Source organism: Miniopterus natalensis, chromosome 9 (genome assembly GCF_054644295.1).
Source record: "Miniopterus natalensis isolate mMinNat1 chromosome 9, mMinNat1.hap1, whole genome shotgun sequence".
NCBI lineage: Eukaryota > Metazoa > Chordata > Mammalia > Chiroptera > Miniopteridae > Miniopterus > Miniopterus natalensis.
In genome coordinates, this window is record NC_142089.1 from 10,332,666 (window position 1) to 10,358,604 (window position 25,939).

The 25,939-nt window shown below is 36.7% G+C and overlaps 1 protein-coding gene across 10 annotated transcripts in view; it reads left to right on the forward strand.

Annotated features, from left to right (window-relative positions):
- The window catches only part of EIF4G3 (eukaryotic translation initiation factor 4 gamma 3), a 234,625-nt gene that overhangs the window by 93,220 nt on the left and 115,466 nt on the right, over window positions 1-25,939 (forward strand). For 4 of the 10 annotated variants that reach the window (XM_087820188.1, XM_087820180.1, XM_087820181.1 and 1 more), the window contains 3 exons: window positions 10,497-10,592; window positions 11,980-12,093; window positions 15,558-15,590. In XM_087820188.1, coding sequence (XP_087676314.1) covers window positions 10,563-10,592; window positions 11,980-12,093; window positions 15,558-15,590 — 177 coding nt within the window. In that variant the 5' untranslated portion in view covers window positions 10,497-10,562. Of the gene's footprint in view, window positions 1-8,539; window positions 8,726-10,154; window positions 10,254-10,496; window positions 10,593-11,979; window positions 12,094-15,557; window positions 15,591-25,939 lie in introns of those variants that run through there. The other 6 variants (XM_087820183.1, XM_087820186.1, XM_016214575.2 and 3 more) reach the window with 5 other exon arrangements.

The following is a 25,939-nucleotide window of genomic DNA, read 5'->3' on the forward strand; positions in this document are numbered from 1 at the left end:
AATTGAAATGTGTTATAAAGTGTAAAATACACCAGGTGTTTCAGTTTTTATACTGACTACCAGTTGAAATTTGGGGTGTAGTGGGTTAAATAACTTATTACTAAAATTAATTTTACCTGTTTACTTTTTCTAATGTGGCTACCAGAAATTTTAAAATTCATTATGTGACTTGTATTTCTGTTGAAGAGGCTGGTCTAGATGTGGTCTCTATCTAAAACTATTCTGCCTGTGATCTTAGAGTCTAAAACTTCTCTGCCCACAGCTTCCTGCTTCCACCTTTCCCATCTTCAGTCCTGCTTCTGTTTCGCAGTCTGCAGCCCTTGCATCCTGCAGTCCCTTTCTAGCCTCAGTATGGCAAGCCCCTCTCTGCTTTCACATTCCTCTTGTTTAGCTTTGATCCTATCGTTCGTTAATCATTATTAACCCCTACTTTCCTTTATTTCCTCAATTTCTGTATTTTGCCAATTCCCATCCCTGAATCAGTCTAACCGAGCAGATGTTTTCCATCTGGCTCCAGGATGAGGCGTTCTGCTGTAGAAATTCAAATGCCTGTACTGATGGGCTTCATAAAAATTTTATGATTTCTTAGTATGGCTAGACTAAGCTATCCTAAGCTGTAGCTTAGCTAATCGGTAATCTTGTTAATCATCTTCAGCTGACTTCCAGTTATGTCCTGCACTGTGTTTTTGCCTGCACCAAGTTGGCCACCAGCAGCTTCGCAGGCTGTATACTGTACAACTTTTGGTGTTACGATACATTACGGTAGCCCTGCCTCATCATTTCTAACCCTCTGCTTACTTTTTTGAAGCACCTGCTGTTTTAAAAATTATTAAGACATATGTAATCTTATAAAAAAGTGTAGTTCCGTTTGAAAGAATACAGCAGTCCTCCCTTATAATTCCAACACCCCCAGTGTATGCCGGAAGCCCTGGATGGAACCAGACCCTATGTGTGCTGTTTTTTCCTATATACATACATGCCTTTTTCCTTAAGTGAAGCACTTGATGGCTTCCCTTTGGCATATACGAATTTTCAGAATTGTCTCGTACTGTGGGGCCGTTATGAAGTAAAATAAGAGTTACTTGAACACAAGTATTGCAGTATCTCTGATAGCCCAGATAAGTGTCTTAGGGGTAGCAAATACAGCATGGATATGCTGAAAGGGGTGATTCACATTGGTGGGATGGAGCTGGAGGGAGAGGGACAGCTCCTTCATCATGCTATTCAGAACTTGTGCAGTTTAAAACATGAATTGTTTATTTCTGAAATTTTCCATTTAATATTTTTGGATCATGGCTGACCATGTGTAACTGTAACTGCAGAACGTGAAACCATGGATAAGGGGGGACTACTGTGATAATAAAATAACTGGCTACCACTCCCCTAAGAAATCACTTACCAATATCTTTGCAGCCCTCTTGTGCTCTTCCTGTATCCTAATCCTCTCCTTTCTCCTTTTAGGTAAACATTATCCTGAGTTTTATGTTAATAGATGCTTTTTTCATCACTTGTATTTGTTTACCTATACTGTCATTGGTGTCAGCAGATTGAGGTTCAGACTCTGAATTATATATGTGACCATTATATATATATGTGACCTTCATTCGGCGGGCTACTTTATTTCCTCTTAACCTGTTTTCTTACTTTTAAAATGATTTACTTCATAACGGTTTTGTATAATTAAAGTAGATGTATGCCTGGCAGTATACAGACTCTCAGTAATGGGAGTTTACATCCCAGCCTTCAGAAACTCCATCTTTCTGCTTCTAAGATTCATTTTCTTTTGGCTGTCTTAAGAATGTTTATTTCAAATTATTTTTTCGTTATTTGGTCATGTACCCTAGGTGATCTCATCCAATTTCATGCAAGGACTGCTGATTTTGTCCAGCTGATTCCTATATCATTCTGTAGTTGACTCTGCTCTATACATGTCTAATTACAGTTGATCCTTGAACCCCATGCAGTCAAAATCCAAATATTACTTTGACTCACCAAAAACTTACAAGAACTATGTCTTTTTCAACTTTATTTCCAGCACTTCTAGTTGATGCTGAAAAGATAGGATTGTTTAATTGTTGCATTTTAAATAATGTATGGTTTGAAGGTTTATTTCATTTCCAGGTTGAATGAAAAGTTTTTGTGTGCCTAATGAATTCCATTGATGATACTACTAATTAATAATTAACATCCTCAAAGGAAAGAAAATCTAAAGCAGTTTTGCTTTGAGGCCTTGTTGTTTGTGTAGATGTCAAGAACATAGACCATGTCATTCTGGGATTTTGGGGGGGGGGGGGCCTAGGGATGTATTGGCCATTTCTAGAAAAAGGATAAGTGTGTGGACAATGCAGTGATAACTGCCTTCAACCCCAGATCAACAGAAGAGATGTGATTTTTCTCCAAAGTAGACCTGGCCTTTTGAAATAGGGAGTTCGCCAGCCTAATCAGTTAGCCTCCAGTTTTTTCTTGTCATCGATTTTTTATTGTCATGAACACTGGGTGTGTTGGTTGGGGTGAGGGCAGAACCATGTGATGCCTAAAAGTGAACTTTATCATAAAACTGGTTGGTGTTGTTGAGGGAAAGGTTTCAGGGAATTGTAACTCATTAGTGGGAACTGGAGAAGGAGCCAAGTGTTGTGGTGAGGCAGAAATTTCCAGAGCGACTGAGAGCAGGAAGACTGTTAGTGGGTGACTCAGCTGTTTTCTAAACCTGTCTCATGTGATTGAGTGTGCGTGATGTCTGTTTATTCTCGGCAGAGTCAGTACTCGGGGAGTCACATTACATAGCAAGCATAATGTTTGTTTAACCAGCTCAGCGATGATCTAAAAATAGTTTGTAGGGGGTTTTTGTTTTCTTACTGCATTTAAAATGATAATATAGAAAAATTATAATGGAGACCCATTGACAAGGGCTTTCCCTTATACATAACTTTGAATGTATAGTTGGCCAATACTATTTCACTTCTTTCAATATAAAGATGAAAGCTTTGGTAGTTAAATATAAGATTAGGTAAAGAAGATAACTTTCTAATTATACAGAAAATAATTGTGCACAATTACATTTTAGCTTGTATTCTAGACAGATACACATTTTGGATGCATCATCATTGAGTATTTTAGGTACTAAAATTTTACACAGGAACATTTTTTCCTTTTTCTGAGGTTATAGCAAATGCTCTTTTGAAATGGAAATGTTAGTGCTATATATTTGCCGGATTTTATGTTAATATTTAATTATAGTAATAGTTTTACCCTGATTTTCTTGATTTGCTAACCTTGTACTCAAGGTTTGTGCCACCGTGTACTGTAATCGAGTCTTTCAGTGTGTTAAAATGTGGTTATTATTCCCCTATGTACCTATTTATATGCTTGTCTCTGAAAAAGAGAGCACTTGGAAGCCTGAGTATGTCTAATAGTCATAATCTGCTCATTTGTCTGGGAAGCATTGAGTCACTGTGATTTATTCTTTTTGACATATGAGTGTTCTTGCTCTTCGAGGTGCGGCATGTACAGCAATGCACTTATCTGAGAGTATTTTGAAAGGGGAAGGAAAACTGCATTCACTAAGAAGAAATAAATGCCAGAATTCAATTTACAATGATGTTTAATGAAGTGGCAGCATTTGATTATTCTAAGTAGTCTGTAGAATTTTGTATTACAGTGCTTGATGCTGTATATAAAGTGGGAAATACATACCTTTTTATGGTTGATTTAATAATGATGTGCATTAGTTATTGCACTGTATTAATTTGTTTCATTTTATGTTTAAAAATTAAGCTAACCTGAGAGGATTTAAGTTTTTATTTTTAATATTACACTGTTAGAATATTTGCTGGGATTTCTTTTTTGGCATCTTTTTTGTCTGTGCAGTCATTAGGAATTTAATAAACCTGCAGTGGTGTATTAAAGTGCATACCTTCTAACTCACTGCATAAATGGGACCTGACTTGAACACCATTTGAAAGTAATTCCAGCAATTACACTGACTGTATGTGATCTCATACCTGCTTTTTTCCAATAGATAAGTAACACATTGAATATTTCTCAGTGTTAAAATTGTCGGGGCCTGAAAACTAAGGTTCAGCCATGGTGCTTGGGCATGTTCCAAGGAACAAAGAAGAAAATGATTTCATGTGAACTCAGTTCTTCCACAGGAGATGAATTCGGATTTGGGGAAAGGAAAAGTGTTCTCTAGTTCTTGGCAGATTAGCAGCTGGACCAGATATCCCACTGAACTCTATCTAATTGACATGCAGAAACAGTATTTGCCTCTGTAGTAGAGGAATTATTTCTGTTTTCTCTAGTCATTTGTAGTGTTCTTGATGATGTGGCGGTGGGGGCATTAGTTTTGTTTTCTAATGACACCTCTTGCTCTGTGAGGTAGGAAAATATGTATTCTGCCTGGATCTGAGTCTGCTTGGTACTCTCCTTCCTTGGAAATAAAAGATAAGAACTAGGTTTTTCCCGTCCGTCACTGAAATGCGTATTGGGCACTGTATTTTATGCAGACTGCTAAATGATGATTGTTGTTAGTTTTCGCATCCCATAAGTTTCGGTATACTGTCTTTTCATTTTCCTTTGTCTCGAGATATTTTCCAATATCCTTTGTGATTTCTTCTTTGACCCATTTATTGGTTATTTAAGAGTGTGCTGTTTAATTTTCACATCTTTGTGTATATTCCACCTGCTATTGATTTCATTCCATTGTGATCAGAAAAGATCATTTTTAAGATTCATTGTGACATATTTTGTGCTCAGACTTATGGTCAGTCTTGGAGAATGTTCTGTGTGTACTGAAGAAGAACATATGGCCCGGTCAGGTGGCTCAGTTGGTTGGAGCGTCTGTTCCTGGTCAGGCCTGGCACATACCTAGGTTGCAGGTTTCAGCCCCAGTTCCAGCTCTTATGGGAGGCGGCCGATCAGTGTTTCTCTCACATTGATGTTTCTTTCACTACCACCCCCCTTCCTCTCGCTAAGAAAATAAAGAAGAACATATATTCTACTGTCATTGGATGCTGTGTTTTGTTTGTATTTTCGGTCCAGTTGTTCTAATAATAGGCTTAATTCTATGGTTTTCTTATTGATCTGGCTGCTTGTATCCGTTATTGAAAATGGGGCATTGAAGCCTCCGATGATTATTGTAGCACTGTTGTGCCCTTTAATTCTGTCAGTGGTTGCTTCATAAGTTTAGGAGTTCTGCTGTTTGGTTCATATATGTTCACAGTGTTATATCTTCTTGGTGGATCGACATTTTCTTGTTATTGTAGTGCCCTCCTTTGTCTCTTTTAATAATTTTTGACAAAGTGTATTTTGTCTGATATCAGTATAACCGCTGCTGCTTTCTTTTGGTTACTATTTGTATGGAATATCTTTTTCTTTCTTTCACTTTTAACCCTTGTGTGTCCTCCTTAGGTCTAAAGTGAATGTTTTGTAGACAGTATATTATTTGATCCTATTTTTTAAAAATCCACTATGCCAACCTATCTTTTGATTGAAGAGCTTAATGCATTTATATTTAAGGTAATTACTGATAGGGAAGGTCCCAATTTTGCCATTTTGTTATTTTTTGTATGGTTAGTGCTCTTTTTAAAAAAAATTGTTTTCTCTCTTACTGCCTTCCTTTGTACTTAGTTGTGACATATTTTGACTCCCTTCTCATTTCCTTTTGTATATATTCTAGAAATATTTCTTTGTGGTTACCATGGGGAGTATGTGTAACGCCCTAAAGTTATAACACTCCTTTTTAAACTGATAACTTCAGTTGCTTACAAATATTCTACTCCTTTATATCCTTGCCTCCTCCCACTATGTTATTGGTGTCACAAATTTTATCTTTATATACTGTGTACCTATTAACTTAGATTTATAGTTTATTTTTATGCTTTGTCTATTAAATTATATAAAATAACAAAAGTGGAGTTATAACCCCAAATTAAAATAATAGAGGTTTTTATATTTGCTTATGTATTTACCTTTACTGAAGAAGTTTATATTTTTATATGGCTTCCAGTTACTGTCTAGTGTCCTTTTGTTTCCACTTGACGTACTCCCTTTCGGTAGTTCAGTTGTATTTTTGATGTGGTTGTGGGAAGATGCAAGCACCCACTGCATTTACCTACACTGCCATCTTGCCTGGAAGCCTCACATTGTGAACTTCTTGAACGTTAAAAAATCAGCAACCACATATCTTCAACTTCATTTTGTGCACATAGAACACAGCACATAGCTTCTTCTTTGTGTTAAAGTTCAATAAATATTGTTGATTTAATTTTCATTGTGATTTATGAGATGACATTTCATTTGTGTTCCAAAAATATTTACAACTTTGCAAAATAGAGACCTCCTACTGGGTTTTGTGGTTTGCTTTGCCTTTTTATATTGAAGGGGAAGCTGAATGATGTGTTATCTTCAGATCCATGAAAAAGGGAAAATACAAAATACAGAAGTGTATAAAATAAAGTAAGACCTACAAGTTTTATCCTATACTCTCCCCTTGCAATTCTCTTCCCTCTAAAGTAGCCAGTGTTAAATTTACTACATACATTCCTAAGACATTTTATCTTCACGAGTATACTGTATGCATATATCAAAAAACTACACAACTAGGGTGATTTTGTAATTAACAGTTCTCCGATTTGCTTCTGTCACTCAGTGTTACAGATATCTTTCCATGAAAGTCTGTGTAGATTGACCTCACTCTTCTTAAGATTGTACCATATCCTCCCATTGGTTGACTATAGCATACTTTTACCTCTCCCTTACAAATGGAAACTTAGAATGTTTCCTGTTTTGTTTTTTTCTCCCCATTATGAGTATATCTGTTGGGTAAATTCTTTGAAATGGAATTGTGGAGTCAAAGGGATAAGCTTATTTAAAATTTGGCATTACCTAGTATCTCTTTGAAAGGCGGTGGCAAGTTATTTCAGTCAGATTTGTGTGTGTGTGCACACAGGCGCCTAATATTGAACTTAGTCTTTATAGCACTATTTATCTAAAGTGAAGGAAGAGTCTTAAAACAGGAGAAATAACCTCTCACCTGTGAGTTGTATGTGAAGAACTTAGAATAGTGTCTGAAGCATGGTAAGAGCTATATACATGTTTTCTGTTATAATTGTTTTTGTTGGCTTAAGTCCATTGTATTACATTATGAAAATTGAAAATCCTTGTATATTTATTCACGTCCCTGATTTGCAAGCCATCACATCTGAACACAAGGTACTATGTTGGTCTTATATGAATTCACCCTTGGATTCCTATCTTTAATTGTCCAAACCACTGTTTTTTGTGCAGTTGTTATGGATGTAAAGGTTATGTGTGTAGCACAAGGACTGTTTGACTGGCTTGTCTTCACTGGCATTCTCTTAACAGCCTGTCAGTTATCATCATTTGCTTGCTGTTTTTGTTACTATTGTGCTCTTTTCTACCCAGTTAATAAAAAGAGGTCAGTGACTCAAGAGGGCTCATGAAAACAAAGTAATAATGAAAATGAAAATTTAAGTCTATAACTTTTAACCTTGGATAGTGAACTGGATTGTCCTGGAAATATAAAATATTCATACATGTGTCCTTGGAGAATTAAATCTTTGTGATAACTTTGAAGGTATCCAAAAGGGGGGAGTGCAAAGTGTATGATAAATACCGAAATGATACTCCCTTGATTTATGCATAGTTCTCTGTGCATTTGATGTGATGAAACACGTTCATAGAATGTTCCCATTCAGGTTTTTGCAATGTTTTTCAACAAAGCATACTACTGTATTGAGCAAGTTATTACAGAATTACTTAATTCAGTAAACTTGGTTAATCATGTCATTAAATGCAGAGAAGAGATGGAAAGCACAGAGGCATCTTTCACAGGTGCACTCCTTGCAACAAGAGTAGAAGTCACATCATTCCTAAGAAGTTTCTAAAACCTGCCACAATGGAATAATGCTCTGAGAGAAAGCTGAGTGAGCTGTTGGCAAAATTCTTTATCAGTGCCCTTATTAAAATCACATATTGCTAATGGCATAATAGCATGCATTGTAAAAGAGGAATCACTTCCACATGTGGGTGTCATCAGATACCATGCTTTGCATTTAGATGAAACTGCTTGTGTACAGATTATGAATCAGCTCTTGGCATACATACAATTTAAATTCTAAGAAGTACTTGATTACTTTTTGTCTGTTTAAAATAGTAATTCCAAGTAATGGAAAATAAGTTCTTTGTCTTTTAATAATCATTTTGAGAGTAGTAATATAATCTCAATATTTCTAGAGTACCAGCTTGATGTGTGGCCAGGAATAGTGTTGTTACTAAGTGAAAGAACTTACACCTGAATGCTAATTCACATACTGCTTTTTCAGTTAGTTGTAAGGGTGTTGCCTTATATGGCTCCAGTGTTGAAAAATATTAGTGAAAATTTTGAATAAGGTCAAATATGGCTATCATGAACATTTTCAGCATCTTTTATGAGAGGGCAAGTTCTCCCCTAACTTTTTTTTTTTTTTAATAGATCTTTATTGATTTCAGAGAGAGGAAAGGAGAGGGAGAGAGAGAGAAACATCAATGGTGAGAGAGTCATTGATCGGCTGCCTCCTGCACGTCCCCGACTGGGGATCGAGTCCGCAGCCCGGGCATGTGCCCTGACTGGAATTGAACCCTGATCGCCTGGATCCTAGGTCGACGCTCAACCGCTGAGCCACGCCTGGCTGGGCGTCCCTAACTTTTTGAAGTATAGAAAGAGGTAATATTTTTGTTTTATAAGTGTTACATCTCAATGCTGTGTTCAGTATCTTGACAGGCAGACGCTTATGCTTCTGTGTAGCAGAAACTAAATGTTGAAGATAAAGCATCAAGATTTCCTAAAATCAAAGAGCCTCGCCACTGAGAATGGGGCTTTTTAAACACTTGATGACTTTCTTTAATTTGATAAAGAATGAAATTAATGCTGTGTTTTCGAACTATATCCAAATTTTGTAAGAGAGTTGGATGAAATACTTTTCCAATTTGAATGCATTCAGAGTTGATAAGATCTAGCCACCACTCTTTTTCAAGGTAAAATAGAGTTCCAGCCTTCCAGAATCTGAATGTGATACACATAAAATTAGGGTTTGAAACAGTACTAAAAATAATCTTTGATAAGAAACCTCCGAATAATTTTTGGATCGTAGTTGATCCAATTATCTATCCAGTTTGATAGATGCAGGATACTTGCTGCCATTGTTTTCAGTTTGTGGCGAAATTTAGTAGAACTAGAATGAAAAAGAAAATCAACTATAACTTAAATGTCAGTTATAGAAATGCCTATAAGGTTTCTGTGTTGAAAAGATTACAAGATATTTTATTAATCTTGTTTTTGTTTTCATTATTTGAAAGTTTTGATGAATCTTTTCAAACATTTGCTCTAAGGTGGTAATTCCAGCTGAACTCTCATTAAATAGTTAACAAATACCAAAAGTTAGGTTAAAAAATTTTTTTTTAGGTATTTCAATGAAATAGTCATTTATTGAACATCTTCCATATTTAAAGCAAAGTTAGAATACTTCCTAGACACATTATTTACTTAGTTACCTTGGGTAAGACACTTAAAGTTTCTGACCCTGATTTCCTCATTTGTACAATTGGAACTATAGTAATTACAGGTGATTGAACAGTAATTGACTCGACCTCATTTAATCTTAGCAATGCCTTGTGAGGTAGGTATGTTACTCCTTTTTACATTCATGGGAAAGACAAATTACTTGCCCAAGCTAACAACAGTACTAAAGGGCAGTTTTTAGGATTTGAATCCAAGTCCTGTGATTTTGTGTCCATTGCTCTTGTTATCATTTCATTTTAAACATGTTACAAGGTTTTTTTTTACATGTTACAAGTATTTTTTTTTTCCTGAAATCACTTCGCATATAGTATTTTAGTGTGTAGCATTTAACATAGATTCATAATGAAAAGCTTCTGTTCTTATTTTCAGAAAACTTGTGGTAAGTTAGTATGTATTGTATTACCACTTATTTCTAGCTTTTGTCTAAAGTTCTTAATAATTGTGTATTTTCATGGGGTTATATAGAAGGATTAAGGTGTAAGCAGTGGAAGAGAATAGAGGTTAACTGCTCATTAGAAGTGAACTGCTCATTTGACTCTAGGATGTCTTCCTCAATGGCAACTTTTGCTTATAGGTACTTTGGAAAGCTCACTACAGAAGTGACAAGTTCCCTCAGCCATGTTTGATTTTGTTTGTGGATGGGCTGTCCTTTTCAGAAAGAGATAAATTGAGAGTGAGTGCTATTTTTACTTACGGTATCAAATAATTGCACCTAGATAGGAGGAGGTTTAAGGTAACCCCTAAAAAATGCTGCGTTGGTTCTGGATTGCTGGCTATTGTGATAAAGATAAGTTTCAAAAGTAGAGCTGTAAAGCACGTTAATAAGTACTTCTATAAATATGTTTTAACACTTTGGATTTGAGTTTCCCTCCCATATTTATTCAACTCTGATATTGTTCCTGCTGTTCTTTGACAGACCCCTTATCCCCCTGGACAGAATGCAGGCCCAGCCACGCTGGTATACCCTCAAGCCCCGCAGACAATGAATTCGCAGCCTCAGACCCGTTCTCCGGTAAGGAAGCAGAGGCTTGTTCTAGAGGATATTCGCCACCTAACTCTGTTTGTAGGAGCTTGGGTTCCTTTGGCTAATATTTTTACTTAATTTTGGAAATTTGTCCCAAAGTCTGTTTATTATAATTGTTATTATATTGGTTAGCATTGCATTTTACACTCTTTGCTATGTGAATAATTTAAATTTATTAAGAAAAAGAAGGAATGGAACCTTTTATCTTCTTTTACCTTTCAGTGGCATGATTTTTAAAAAAATTCCAGTTGCATTCAAGTTCATTTCAGTTTTTAATTTGTTGTACTATTCAAAATTCAGGGGAAAGGGAAGAGTAAAGCATGGCGATTTTACAAGTAAAATAAATTTCATTAATTAGACTCATTCCAGTGGTTTGGGAAGGTCTTCTGAATTGGTGTCACTAGATCAGTTCAAACCATTTGACTGTGGACATATGCATGATATACACCAGTGGTGTACTCATTTTTTTTTAATGGCAAATAAATTTTTGTGCAAATGTAAATGCTGTCATCATCCTTGCTCATCCTTTACGTGGATTGCAATAAGTTTTGCAAAGATTGTGGATTTACTCCGGGTTCGTCCTTCTGTTTCACAAAAGAATACAGTGGCTTCAGCTGTCCATTCCTCAGAACGTCGATTCCTGCCCTGCATGATTAGTTTTTGCTAGAAGGTGCTTCTGTAACATCTCACATTGTATCTCACATTGCTACTTGTACCTCAGCTCTGTGTTTTCCTCAATATAGGGACCTTCTTTTGGTTCCCTACCCCTGATTTTTTGCTTCTAGTGCAGGAATATTTCATTGCATTAGCTTCTATTCATTTAGTTTTATGCATGCATTTAGAAATGTTGAAATGTGTGAAAGAATTGCTCAAAGAACTAGGAGAGCATTGACTGTACCAGAATGTAATCTCTTTCTTACCCTCCTCCTGTCTTCCTTTCCCCTGTTGCCCTCTTCTCTGATACCTGCTCTTAGATCCTGGTTCTCCCCAGGGGGTGGAGGAACCTTTCTAAAGAGGTGGGACTTTGGTCCTAGTTGCCTGTTTGCTTGTCTTTCTCTCTTTTTTTTTTTTTTTCTTGCTGAAATGGTCAACAAGATGTCTGATGCAAGTTTTGTTCTGAGAGTGCTTTGGGGATGTGGACACTTGACTACTTGGAGTGGGCCTGAGATCTCATCAGATTAATTTAGATAGGCCCAGGTTCTGATCATTAAACATGAAACATTATGGTAAGCGCTTACTGCAAAGAATTCCACGGCCCTCTTTACCTCTAAACCCCCTTTTATAATATTGGGGGAAAAAGATTTAAATTTACATGGTTAGAACTGGCGCAAAACCTGACTGAAGAGCTGCATCTCTAAACCAGTTTTTTTGACAGCCCAGCAGAACAGTGCCAATACATTGCACAGACAACTGGAAGAGGAGGAAGGTTTTGGAACAGACTCCCGTTTACAGGTCCTTGGCTGGAAGAGGCTGGATAAAATACTGCATTGTAAGCAATATAACAAACTGTACTTCTTGCAGGCAGTGGTGCCTCTGGCACTCATTATTTTTGACCACATCCATTTATTGGCTGATGAACAGAAATGCATTGATTTCTTCCTCTCTGAAAGTCTAACTTAGCATGGCAGTTTCTGCCAGGCATCGTGGGCAAAAGAATAACAAATTGGGTGGGTCTTCTCTATTGGGAATTAGACAGGAATAATTTGAAGTTTAGATTTTTCTTTATTTTAAACTTGAAGAGGGATATCCCTTTCATATGAATTTGATTTTAAAAGACAAATTTTAAGGCTTCTTTTCCCTCTTTCCATTATATAATCAAATATCAAGGGGGAAATTGTCTGTAGTTGTCAGCCATTTTTCTGTGGTCATAAACTCTTCAGATACTATCCTCTATGCAGTTTTTGCCATCCGCTCTGCTAGTGACCATTACCATCTTACATTACTAAAAACCACACCCATAACATCCCATTACATACCCCAAAACAAGTGCAAGACTAGCAGACCCCAGACTACTCTTGCTTGTTGTTTTGGGTCCAGTTTTCTTTATTTCATTTGTGTTGGTGCTGGGAGGGTGAAGTTTGGGATAGGAAATTTGGCAGGGTTGCATTTTCTTTTTACATCCCAAGTTGCCATAGCCTAGTCTCATCCATCCCACAGCTGTCCCAACTGGTGAGGAGAGGTAAGCTGTTGCACTAAGGCAGGACCCTTCCTATGGCTTTGTAGGGCAGCTAAAGCTTACTCCATTCTATTTCTGCATTAATGGGCCATTGGCAATTGCACGGTTTAGGCTTTTCTGTTCCTCCCTGGACAGCTGCCTTTGCAATCCAACTGGCTTCAAGGGGCCCCCTCCCTCCTTCAGGTTATCTTTGTGCCTGTATTTCTGTTTGATACTTCTCAGTATCTTAAATTCTTACTATTGAAAATCTTGTTTAAAGGTAAAAAAAATACTGATAAGCTATTTACCTGTTCCATTTTCTGGTTGTACTGGAACTCTTTAAACAGTAGTTTACTTTTAAATAGCCTCCAAAATAGTAAAGCTGTTGAATACTTAATTGGGAGAGGCGGACAGTTTGGCTTTTACAGTAACCTGTTACTTTGGTTATTTTGACATTTTGTGGTGCTCAGTGCCAAAGTTACATCAGTGTTCTGTTGGCCGTGCCCAGTTACCAACTGTGCACAGAAGAGTGAGTGAGTGGGTGGGTGGATGGCATTGGATCCAAGTTCACAGAAGGCTGCTTTTCTTAATATCTACAGTCCTCACCATCTTAAAGACCTCTCTTTAAAAAAAGAAAAAGAAAAAAAGAAACGAAAGTTTCTATTCTTTATATGAGCCAGCAGCGACTACAGTTTGTTCTGTTGCTTACAGTTATTCACAGGATTAAGACCATTGTCATTTCAGTTGACAAACTCAATAGCCAATGGTGACTAGTGCAAAATAGACTAGGGTACTTTCCCACTAACTCAAGTTGTGGTTTAAAAAAAATATCTGTATAATGTTATAAGGTACTTCTTTTGTTCATAGAACATTCTCTTTTGACCAGAACATTAGAAATATACAAAGTTTCAACTTTTATTTTAGAGCCTTAGAAATGGGACCTTTCTGTGGAACAGTGATAAGACAGGTACTGCTATACTCAGGTTAATTTTTTAACATGGCCCTTCTCTCCTGTTTTCTTCAAAAATGTCATTAAGAAACATCTCCCTTCCACTCGCCACTCTCCTACGTGAGTGGTACTGCCTATTCTTGAAACTTTATGTTCATAGTAGAGGTATGATTTGTTTTCTTTTCATAATTGGAAAAGCTGAAATTATAGACCTCAGTTTCTTTGATGAGAAAATGTTCTGCAAGAACTAGAGCTGCCATTATCATTCTGAAAAAGTATGGTTCGTAAATATAATGGATGACCTACCACACTAATCGCCTGGGTCGTAGAGAACCCGAGTTATGCTGAGTAACTTCAAAATGTATTAAGGCACTTTCATTGTCTGAACAGCAGGTGACAGTTTAGCTTCTAAGGGGAGTTCTTGATACAGCTTTCGTCAGCTCTCTCCTACATTATGGCATGTGCTTCACTGGAATTTTTTTATATGAAATAATGGCAGTTGGGGAAATAATTCCAAATCTCTCGCAAATACTTGCAGATAACTAAATTCTGAGTATGAGGGATTGTTTCTTAATCTTCAGTCTAATTCACCTGGAGTGATGAGCTGACAGAGGAAGGCTCTATAGGAAATAAAACAACTAAAGAAATATATTTAGCTCCTTAAATAAAATAAAAATTCTGTGTGGTTTGCATTCAAAACTACTTTCTAAGTATTATCTTTTCACTAAGAGTGTGGTCACCATCTCAACAGTTAAATATATAATTAGCCAGTACATGACAGTATATACCCAAATATTTTTCTGTCCTTTTTAGTAAAAATCACATTAGAAGCCCAGTTTTGCTCTGATGAAGAATTATTTGATCTTAGAGGCTTAGTATTTAAAATGTGATGGGTGAATAGACTTTTTCTTCCATTCTAAGCTAGGGAAAGTGAGAGCTGAATCATGTATTTATCTGCTGTCACGTACTCTGAGTTAGCTGGGAAGTTATGTCTTCTGCGTTTATTCTCAGTATCAGATAGCAGTGTGTACATATGTGCAGTGTTGTGCTGTTGTGTATAACTATAAATAGTGAGAGATTTGACTTCTGTCACTCCTTTCTTAAGCTTGTCATAGTACAACTTGGTTAATCATGTTGGAGGGTGATGCTCTTCACTAGCTGTATGCTTGGGTGTGCCTGGTATTAAACTTCACTAGTTAATTGCATTTAAACATATAATCACTTATATTTAAATATGTATCTATAACCTATAAATACATATTTAATATAATATATAAGTATAATATTAAATACAGTTTTATTCTTTAACTCCAAGAAACAAAGGAAGATCTAAAACTTCCATTTCATGTGTGAGATGTCCCATTTAACTTAAGTAAATTTGACATCAGTCCTGTTACATTCTTTATTTCCTGTTGGACAGTATAATTACCTCCTGGCTATTTTTTGTAATGTAAAAGCATTTTTCATTCCCTCCAGCTATGTCAGTTGCATAAGCACACTTTTCATACATTTGTCTTAATATAACCATTTAGTGTTTCAAATGTTTTTTTAATTTTAGGTTTTTTTAAAAAGTATTCCTATCAGAGAAGCACCCTTATCCGTGCCAAACAGCTTAGCTGGTTCTCTCCCAGCTGATAGATGGCAAACTGTTTCTGGTAGTGGCGTTAACCTGTTGAATCTTAGTACCTGTCTGTCACTGTCCTGCAGCAAAGCTTTGACCGTTTGTGTTCTTTTTTTTCTTGTGGGTTTTTTTTCCCCTTTGGCATATTGTGTGACATTTTGGTTTTTGTTGTGGTGTTTCTGACTCTCTGTGCCTTTCCTTTTGTGTTTGTTCCCCTCCTTTTCTCAGTTTGCAGCGGGGCCTCGACCTGCCCATCATCAGGTACTGTACCCTTGCCCCTTGACTATCACCCTTAACTAATAGGTGGGGCTTCAGTAGCTGCTGACTCTTAGAATGCTGCCCTTCCATGGAACCCCCCAGACTACTCTGCAAGAGTAGCTTCAGTCTGATGCAACTCAGCTTTTTTGTCCTTACTTCACAGTATTTTGTTACTAACAAGCCCATTTGCTTCTGTTTATGGCACAACTGAGAAAGAATGAGTTATTTTTTCTTTCCAAAAAAACAATTGCTCTGAATTCAGAGAACTTTGAAAAATTTTAGGTATACTAAACCCTCATAGGTTTTGTGGATTAAGTTTAAATTTAACTGAATGGAACAGGCACCATTCTAAGGGTTTTCTGTTAACATTCTGATATAACTTGTATTGATGTGTATAAAATAGCATTAGTATTTCTAAAAACACTTAATCTCAGTTACTAACCTAGGCCTAATAACAAATCAGCAATAATATACATTCATTTGCTACATAGAATTATCTTTATTCTTAGGATATATTAAAAATAGTTACTTTATTTAATTTTAATATTTTTAGCCTATTGGTTCTTTTAAATGAAGTAATTGTATAAATTAAAATTTCAAAAATGTATATGCCAACACTAATTTATTTAGCAGGGTGTGATTTGAGAAGAAGAAAGTCTTACAGGGTGTTTTTCTCCCCAAGTAGCTTTTTGTGGAGTGTTCTGAAACATTTTCTTCTGCTGTAGTAGGAGCCTAGGCTTTGGAATCTGATAGATCTGGGTTCATATTACCAGCTCTACTGTATAATTAGCTGCGTTAAGCAGATCTTTTTCTGAGCCTCAGTTTCCTCATATGTAAAATGCGGATAAATATCCTCTACATTAGAGGTAATATTCTTAAGTCATCTGACACAAAGTAAGCAGTCAATATCCGGTAGCTATTTTTAATGTTGTTATGCAACATAGTGCAGTTTGATCAAATGAGAGCAATTTACCAGTGTTTAGCTGTGGTATCATATTTAGAATTCATTTTACTGAGTAAATGGGTATTGTTAATTGAGGGCTTTTATTGCCTAACAGTGATTTAATATAAGCCTCTCTATTTCTCAAAATACTTTTCCCAGTTTAGAGGATGTGAAGCCAAGCAAATTCTAAGGTGTTAAAGATACTTTGCAGGAGAACTCAGAGATGGTTGTATGAAGTGGATGGCAATTCTTTGGATTTGATAAAGAAATAAAACTTGGGGGTATATTCTAGTATCGAGATAGTATTACCTGGCCGGGCATGGCTCAGCAGTTGAGCATCGACCTAGGATCCAGGAGATTGCGGTTCAATTCCCAGTCAGGGCACATGCCTGGGTTGCAGGCTCCATCCCCAGTGAGGGACATGCAGGAGGCAGCCGATCAATGACTCTCTCATCATTGATGTTTCTATCTCTCTCTCCCTCTCCCTTCCTCTCTGAAATCAATAAAAGATATCTATTTAAAAAAAGGGGAAAAAAAGAGTATCATTGCCTTGGCCAGTGTGGCTCAGTTGGTTGGGTATCTTACTGTGCACCGAAAGGTTGCTGGTTCAATTCCTAGTCAGGGCACATGCCCAGGTTGCAGGCTTAATCCCAAGTAGGGGGACATGCAAGAGGCAGCTAGCTGATCGATGTTTTGCTCTGACATTGATGTTTCTCTCCTTCTCTAAAATCAATTTAAAAAAAGAGCATTGTTATAGTACTCTAAGAGCCTGGACTTTAGCATTAGCTAGGCCTCAGTTTGACTCTTCCTTGTTAAGTGTGTGTTCTTGGGTAAGTTATTTACTGTTCTTAGCCTCAGTTTTCTCATCTGTAAAATAGGGGCAGTATTAATGCCATCTCAAGACTGATGTGAAAAGTAAATGAGATAATGCAAATAAAATAATTAGCAGTGTGTTTGGCACATACTAAGAATCTAGAGGGTAAAATGACTATTAATAAAAAAATAGTCCCTTAGGTAAAAAGATTGATTATAATTTTTTTTTTTTTAATTTAGTCAAGGATAGTAGAGGCAAGGCTTAAATTTTAGTCATGGGTCAAGCCAGATGCCCTTGACAAACCTGGGAGATCTCTGCTCAAGAAGCAGAGTAAAAAGAAACTACTGATTCAGAAAAATGATTTTTGCACTCTTTGTTACAAGTTTAGGTGTTTGTATATTCTGTGTTCAATAGTAGTGGTCCTCAAATAGGGATGTTGTATTTAAGCCTTTTATAAGTAGCCAGCTTTGGGAAAATCTGTTTTTTAAACTTTCTTCTAAGCCTAAAGGCTTCTGATACATTTTGTTTCTTATTTCCAACAACCAAAGAAAACTAAGGACTTTTTGTGAGAATTTTCATGTATAATATAACTCAAAAAAGTATTGGCAGGTTAGTATTTCATTTAGCTGTAGGATGATGCTTGTAAAATTATGGCATGTTTCAGCTAATAAAAAATTGAACTATGCATGTGCGTATACTTATTATTTAGCAAGAAAAATTACTTTCGAACATTAGCTCTTGAAGATGGGTTCTTGAGATGCAGGAGAAGTCCAGAGCATTGCTTTTGGATATAAAAACCTCAGATAGCTGCTTTTTTTTTTTTTTTTTTACTGTGGCATACCTCCTTTCTAAACAGTGAAAAGGAAATCTGTAACTTTGGCTCAGGCAGCAGCAGTAGTTAACTTAGAGAAATAGAGGAGGGGGAGGGGCATGGGCTTGAAGTGCCAGTGCTGAGCAGAGGTAACTGAACCAGTGTTGAGGTATGGCATTGAGTAAATCGTTAGAAAAAGCTTGCTGTTCCGTATCAGTGAGGGTAGGCAGGGGCCAGTTTGGTTTGTTACACTATGGAATAGGTATGGACATTTTCTGTGGAATCACCAGTTATGAAAAACTGCTCTGTAATTACAGTTGATTTAACAACCTTTGGTCTCTAAATGTCAGTAGAATTCTCCCAGGGACAATTAAAAACAAAACAAAACACACCTTCATACATTTCCAAATACCCTTTATGGGGTGAGATATTATTTACCATTTGAGAATCGCAAGCCAAAGTCTGTATTTAAGAGAATCTTCTCAGATTGAAAGTCAGGTAAAGACCTAAACCCTGAGAGATTCACGGAGTAGATGCTCATAAGTCAAAACAGGACGTAGAAAGTTACATAATGAAAACAATACAGTGAAAAATACTGAGTTTATACATTTTTAAAGGGAATATATTTTTAAAGGGAAAACATCAATGTCCTGGTATATTTTTGGTTTTTGTCATGCTTAAGATTTAAAGTTGAATTGAAGGCACAAATGGTTCACTTTGGCCAGAAAGAATTAAATCAAGGATTAGAATTAGAATTAACCTTGAATAGTTAGAATTAGTGATAAGATTTCTCATTGCTCCTTTATTACATTATTCATCAGTGGCTACCTTTCTGACCATATGTTCTTCCATTCTGTGAGAGGGGTATGTGTGTGTGTGTGTGTGTGTGTGTGTGTGTGTTTATTTATTTATTTATTTATTTATTTTTTAACAAAATAATTGGTGCTGGATGATGTTTCCTATGATTGCTGTTTCTAAAGTCCAGTAGTAAATATATAACTTCCTGTGTGTGCTTAATAATGGTCCTATCACCTTTTAAAAGAAAAAAAAAAAAAATATTCTTTAGGTAAGCTATTCAGAAATAATTGCCATTTTCCAGTTTAGTAATCTAAAATGTATTTATTTTCTTCTTTGTAAAATGAATTTATCTGAATTGAAATGAAACAAGATTTTGGACAATAAACATTTTTAGTTTAATAGAACCAAGAAACTGTTATAGGAGGTGTTTCTTGTAATTTTATTTAGAAGATTTTTATTTGTGGGCAACTAGGGCTCCTTTTGAGTCCCTCAAGTCAGGAATACCATGCTCTAATTAGGCTTATTTCAGCCACAGCCTCGTGGTACTATTAGTTTTTGGTTTTTGTAGGTATTCTTTAGATTAGTAAGCATATTCTATTTTATTTTAATTTTTTAATAATGTATTTTATAACTTGAAGAGAATAACAGTTTTCTTTAAAGGTAAAAGAAATCCTAAGTAATTTTATATGCAAAACACCCTTGACTTTGGAATTATGTCTACTATTTTTACTTGGATGTTTGAAAATCCTAAGGTAATTAGAAACTGAAAGAACAGAACGTACACTCAGAATTAAAAACAAGTCATTTGATATAATGTAATTCTGACTTGTGTTACTGATTTCATGTCTTTGGTCATTGAAATTTGTGTAGTTGTGGTTCAAAGTTACTTATATTCCTGTCTTTATTTGACATTAGGGCTTTTTCGTAAGAGAGATTAAGTGTTGGTTATATACTATGACTGGTAGTCTTTGCACTGTGAGAAAAGCCCAGGGAATTGGTATTTAAACATGTTCATAGAACAAAAACATTTTGCAGTGTGTTGATATATGATTTCAGTTCATATGCTGTTCACAAATGCTGAGTAATGTGCCATATTCAAAGTAGTTGGATTTAGTGTAAGCAAATAATAAGCTTCATAAAATTTAATAGTATTTGGCCTCAAGGAATATGTTACCTGATGGCAAGCATTGAAACTATACATGTTTTCCCCTTGTAGTTTGGTTCTTTTTTTGCAAAAAGATATTCTAAAAAGAAAGAAAGAAAAATAGCTAGCTCTTATTGACCCCCCCCCTTTTGTTATGGCCCCTAAAGGTTTCTGTATTCAGAGTTATGCTGTTATCGTTGAAGTCCTGTTCCTTGTAGAGAATATTTCTGTTGCTTTAGGCAGTTTCTTTCATTTGGAAAGTAAAATGAAGATTAAGGCTTGCCTCTGGGGCGACCTGGCACATCAGAGTTTAATGGATATTGCTAGGAAATCAGATTAAGCACCTATGTAGTCTTATGACCAGAAATCTTAGATTTTTCAGAGCTTGATATAAATCTGTGATGGGCAGTTTTATCTGGTGTCTTAGTCACAAGGAGTTGTAGGGTTGCAACAGAGACAGGAAAATACAGGTTAGGAGTTGACATAACTGGGATTCAGTCTTAGCTTTACTACAAACTAACCTTGGGCCTCAGCTTTCTTATCTGTGAAATGGATAAAATAGGCTCATAAATGATATAATATTGAGGTGTTGGGAGTATTAAAGTACTTGCCTGGCACATAAGTTCTTGGTAAGTGTCAATTTCCTTTACACAGTGAGGCAGCCTGCCTTTTCCCGTTCCCCCAAGCTGTTTTTACCTACAAAATGAAGCGTTCTACAAGGAAGCTCATTTCCCAGACTCTGCATTATGATCTTACAGAACACCTCCTTGTCTCTGGCAGCACCCTTAGGGGTTTCTTCCGCCTATTTGGAATTAACCCTCCAGGACAGCGCTGCTGAAAGAACTCTGTGACATGCTCCTCATTTGTGCTGCCCCTATCACGGCTACTGGCTGCATTGGCTATTGAGCACTTGAAATGTGCAGTGTAGCTGAGAAACTGACGTTTAAATTAAGTATTAATTTCCATTTAAGTAGCCAAATATGACTAGAGGCTACTGTGTTGGACAACTTAGTTTTTTAGGGCTTTTATCTCCTAATTATCAGTGAAACCTAAAGTATGCAATATTAACTACATGCAGGAAAAACAGAAAGAATTTACAATAATAATCTTCATTGTAAGGGGAAGTCAGCAGAATATGTGATTGATACTTGAATGATACCCCATTTTGCTGTGTGTCCCTCTGTAACTTGTCAGAAAATCATAGCACTATTATTTTTCTCAAAAGTACTTTAGAATTTTTAACAATATTAATCTAAACTACTCTTAATTGCAAATCTTACTGTTATCCCTCTAGTAGGCTAAACTATATACTGCAAAAATCTAGGGATTTCAGAAGCATATTTTTGGTATGTTTTTTATTGCTTTGCGAGTTAATATGTACACAGTAGTGGTTTCCCACATAGGAAGAACTAGTGGGATTGAATAGGTTTTATGATTATTATGTAGTGTTTTAGAGATATCTTTCTCTCTTGATAATTTTAGAGAGCCAAGTCATGAGAAATGATATAATTACCAGCATCTTCAAAAAGCATTTTTTACCAGTGTTATTGGCCAGAAAACTTTGGGCAATGGTGTAATTCCTGTATCATTAGAACATTTTCCAAGAGTAATGCTTTTTTTCTGGCTTCTAGAGTGTTTCTATGAGAGTCAGCAGTCACAAGTACCCTAAGTTCATCCTCTGTTTTGGACTGCCCAATACCACCTCAAATGAGGGCTGTCACCTTCTGCCATTCTCCTGGCATACGAGTGGATTGTTGAAAGATAAAATACTTAAAACAAATTATAGTCAAATTTGGAGATGATACTTATGTTGTACATGATTCTTCTCTACCTAGCCCTTGTCAGCATCTTTCTCAGTGCTTGGATTAATAACATGCCTGTCACATTTGCTGATGGTCATGCAATTTTGATGTTGTGTGCTATATTCTGAGTTAAAAAAAATCTGTACAGTCTAAAATGATGTGTTGAAATTATAAATTTCATATAGCACTTACTTGCTAATGGGTACCACTCTAAACACTACTTGTATAGTTTTAGCCTCACAACAAACCTCTAACCAGATACATCTTTAAAGAAAAAAAATTTACAAGATTCCTTATATGAGCTTCCAAACACAACTGTAAGAGTACACACAGAAGTGAAAAACAAGACATATTCCCAGGTTATGTATGAAGAAGATTTATGAGTTTTAAATTATTGTAATTCAGTACCAATCAATAGTAAAATGCAGTGGACAGAAGAGTTCCTGTGATTCTTAGTTTTATTAATGGAAACGTAGCTGACTGGAATATTGGAGATATATTGCTTTCATTCGGCAACAGTTATTTATTGAATGAAGAAGGTCAAGTACATTCATGCAGACCCCAACTGGCTGTTTTGTTTGGTTCTTTCTTTAGTGACACTTTGAGCAAGGGACCAGATTGAGAGAAGAGCAAGCTAGCCAAGGAATTAAAAAATCTTGGTTGGAGGGACAAAGGGTAGAGGGTGGCGATTGGCTTCGAACAAAAAATAGATAGAGGTATGAAAGTTGGCAGTGATGGCAGTCTTCAGATAACTCAGAGGTTTGTCACTTATGGAGAAGAAGGACTTGACTTCGATGTGATTTTAGGTTTAGACAATTGGAACAGAGGGTAGGTGGTACAGAGAAAAATTTGGAGCTGATAGAGAGACTGTTGAAGTGTCAGAACTCCATTAACAATGAAATGGAACTGTGACTTAAGTTGCTAATATTTCATAACCCCAAGGGCATATCATGTAAAAGATTCAGACTTTAGATATATGGTTAGACTAAATGACCTGTACTGTCCTTCCATCCAGAAGAGTTTGATTCTTTTAATGACTCTTTATCACTCAGTGGAGAGGAAAAGGGATTCAGAAGCATTGCAAGCATTTTGGGAAAGCCCATTCACATTCACATTCACACTCACACATTCTTTTCAGTAAGCTGTGGTTTGCTGCTGTGCCCACCCGTGGAACCCTAATTTCTTGTGCTGCTATTAAATCTAATTCTTCATTCACAGTTGAATGGGTAGGAGGGAATACAAAAAAGAGGGTCCATCTTTTTTTCTTTCCATTTCTAGCCATCACAGCTTTTCTAGTCCTGTAGATATTAGAATGGTGGGTGTGTGTCGGGAGGGGAGAGAGAGGGACAGAGAGAAACTTTTTAAAAAGGTGTGGGGGGCAAGCTCCAAATATCCTGTCCTTTTAAACGTATCAAGGATATAAAAGCATATGAACAAGTTTCAGTTACTTTAAGGGAGAGAGAGAACTAGAGTCCTTTAGGTAGAAGAAATTTGTTTTCTTGAATGATAAATTTTGTGAAGTAATTGATGTAGCATTTTTCTTACCAGGAATCAATTATGGTTGAGGGATGTTCTGCCCGTTAGTGTAGTTAAATAAAGGTCTTCCCATATCCCTTCAGCCTTTGAAAAGATTTCTTCTGACTCGAGTGCACTTGTTTGAAAATTAAAGGGGTGATTCATTTCATGAGAGGCAGAGTATGAACCTGATGTATTTAAATTACAGATGGGAGACCTTCAGCAAGTTACTTAATCTTCCTTTCCCTCGATTTTCCCCATCTATCTAATGGAGGTATTAATAACAGTACCTGCTTTAGAGATTTGTTGTGAGGCTAAGTTAATATATAGTATATGTAAAGTGTTTAGGGTGGTACCTGGTAGCTAGAGAGTGCTATATAAATCTTAACTGTTATTATTTAATGTGCTGATATGAATACATTTTTCTATTTAGCTTCAAAGCTGAAATCTTAGTTTATAAAAAGATACTGTATGTCCATATAACCACAAATTTTGTGTTTTAGTGGCTCAGCTGTATGTTAATATTAGGAGTATCATTGAAACACTTGTTCCTGTTTTAAAGCTGCTGAAGAAAAGTCATACTCTTCAGAAACCTCCTTGAATAAGCTGTAAGCACAGTTTCTGTAGCGAGGCTGGTAAAGTCTAGCAGAGTGCTGGAAAATAGTGGCAAGATTAGCACTCATGTACAGTAGACTATTAACACTGTGGGAAAACTTTGTGCATATCTATTTTTCTTGCTCTGCATAAGTAAATGGGTTAGTTTCCTCTCTCTCACCATAACCCCATGTGTTTTCAAGCAATAAGTACTTTGAAAAAATTGATGATAATGTAGCCACAGTAGATTATCACCTGTACCCGCTTGATCCTCTCCTTGCCTTGGCTGCCCTCTAGTTGGTGGACAAGGATATTAAAGGGTTAATCTTTTTATCTACTGTGCCTGACGTCTGTAAGGCTCAGTAAGTTGAGCAGATGAGTGACTCCTCTCTCCTTGAGGCCTTCAGCAGTTTTGTGGCTCCTGATAAGTAAGTTATGAAAATGATTCTTTATTCCTGAAATGTTCTTGCAACTCACATACATTGATGAATAATAGATTCTATCTGCTACGTAATTAAGAGAAGTGAAGTTCAGTGTGAAAAGTTTACTAGTTCAGTGTCCCTGGTCGCAGCCAACAGAAATTCTTTTGCCTGTCACCAAAACTGTGTCAGTGGAGATCACCAGAAGACTTTGCTCTCCTGTGGCCCAGCCCAGGTTCCTGTGTTATCAACTTTGCCTTTTGTACTTCCTTTTCATCTCCATCAGCTACTCTCTGGCCTTCCCCATCTGATTTCCTCGTTCACTTCATTCTCCTGCAATACCTTACTATTTTTTTAAGTGACTTAACCGCTTTAGTGCTTTTTTTTGCCCCGGGGGTATGAAGGCTGAATGGGGATGAGCCTCGGGCACTGGATCCCAGTTCTTCCAATTCTGCACAAGATGTAAAGTTACTGCTTCTACCACTTGTGGGTAGCTTATGATTAAGAATAGGACTGGATAAGACCAGAGTGGCCCAAAGGTCAAAGCTCAACTTTGCTTTTATTTGGATCAATAGCAGTAGGTCTGGAATTGAGACAACTCAGATTTTGGAGCTAGACTGTTTACTATGTTTTCCTATTTTAAAGCTATAAGTGGCCTCTTACATGCCTGGTCAGTTGAAAGGAGAGTCCGATATATGTTGAAGAGTTTGATATATGTCTCAAACTTTAAAATTACAAATGGCACTTTTATTATTAGCTCCTATCCCCATTGAAGCTGGAGAGAGCCCCCTAGAGAAGCTAAATAATCACATGATGGCCGTCCTTGAGCCAAGAGGAGGGATCACTAGTCCCAACTGTACTTGTGCCATTAGGCAGACATTTCCTTCCGGGCTGTTAGCGCTGTGGCTACTGTAAGAATATTTTTGCCCCTGGATTTATTCATTTTCAGTTGAACGTGATTTGAGTCTTCAGTCCCGTGTGGTCTTGGACTCTCAGTGGAGAACTGCCATTCTGATTTCCTAGTCTTCCCCCCCCCCGTTACTAAATGGATGTTGCTGAGCTGCATGCTACGTCTTCCCCTTCCTGTTGATCTGTAAGCTTTTCCATTGGCTTTCTTTCTGTTTCCTGCTGCTTTCTTGCTTCATAATTGAAGGGAGGATTCAGACCTATCCAGGTAACAAACTACTGGTTCTGCATGGCCTCTTTATTACTGTCCCCCTGTTACGATGAGATAGGGTGATTGCTGCCGAAGTCACAGTGGGAATTTAATACTGGAATATTGTTTCAGGGCTTTTACATCTGCAGTGAAGACCGTAAATAACCACAAGTACTGGTTGCCGTTTGAGAGATTTGAGCTCTGCTCCTTCCAGACCATCCTCACGCCTGCCTGGGTCCCTCATTTTTGTTGCAAACTATTTGAGAAATCAAAATTGGGTTCATTTTTGTATGGGGTTGCCACTTTTTGAAAAGGGTTCTCCCATCATGGGACAATCAGCATGCGACAACCTACAG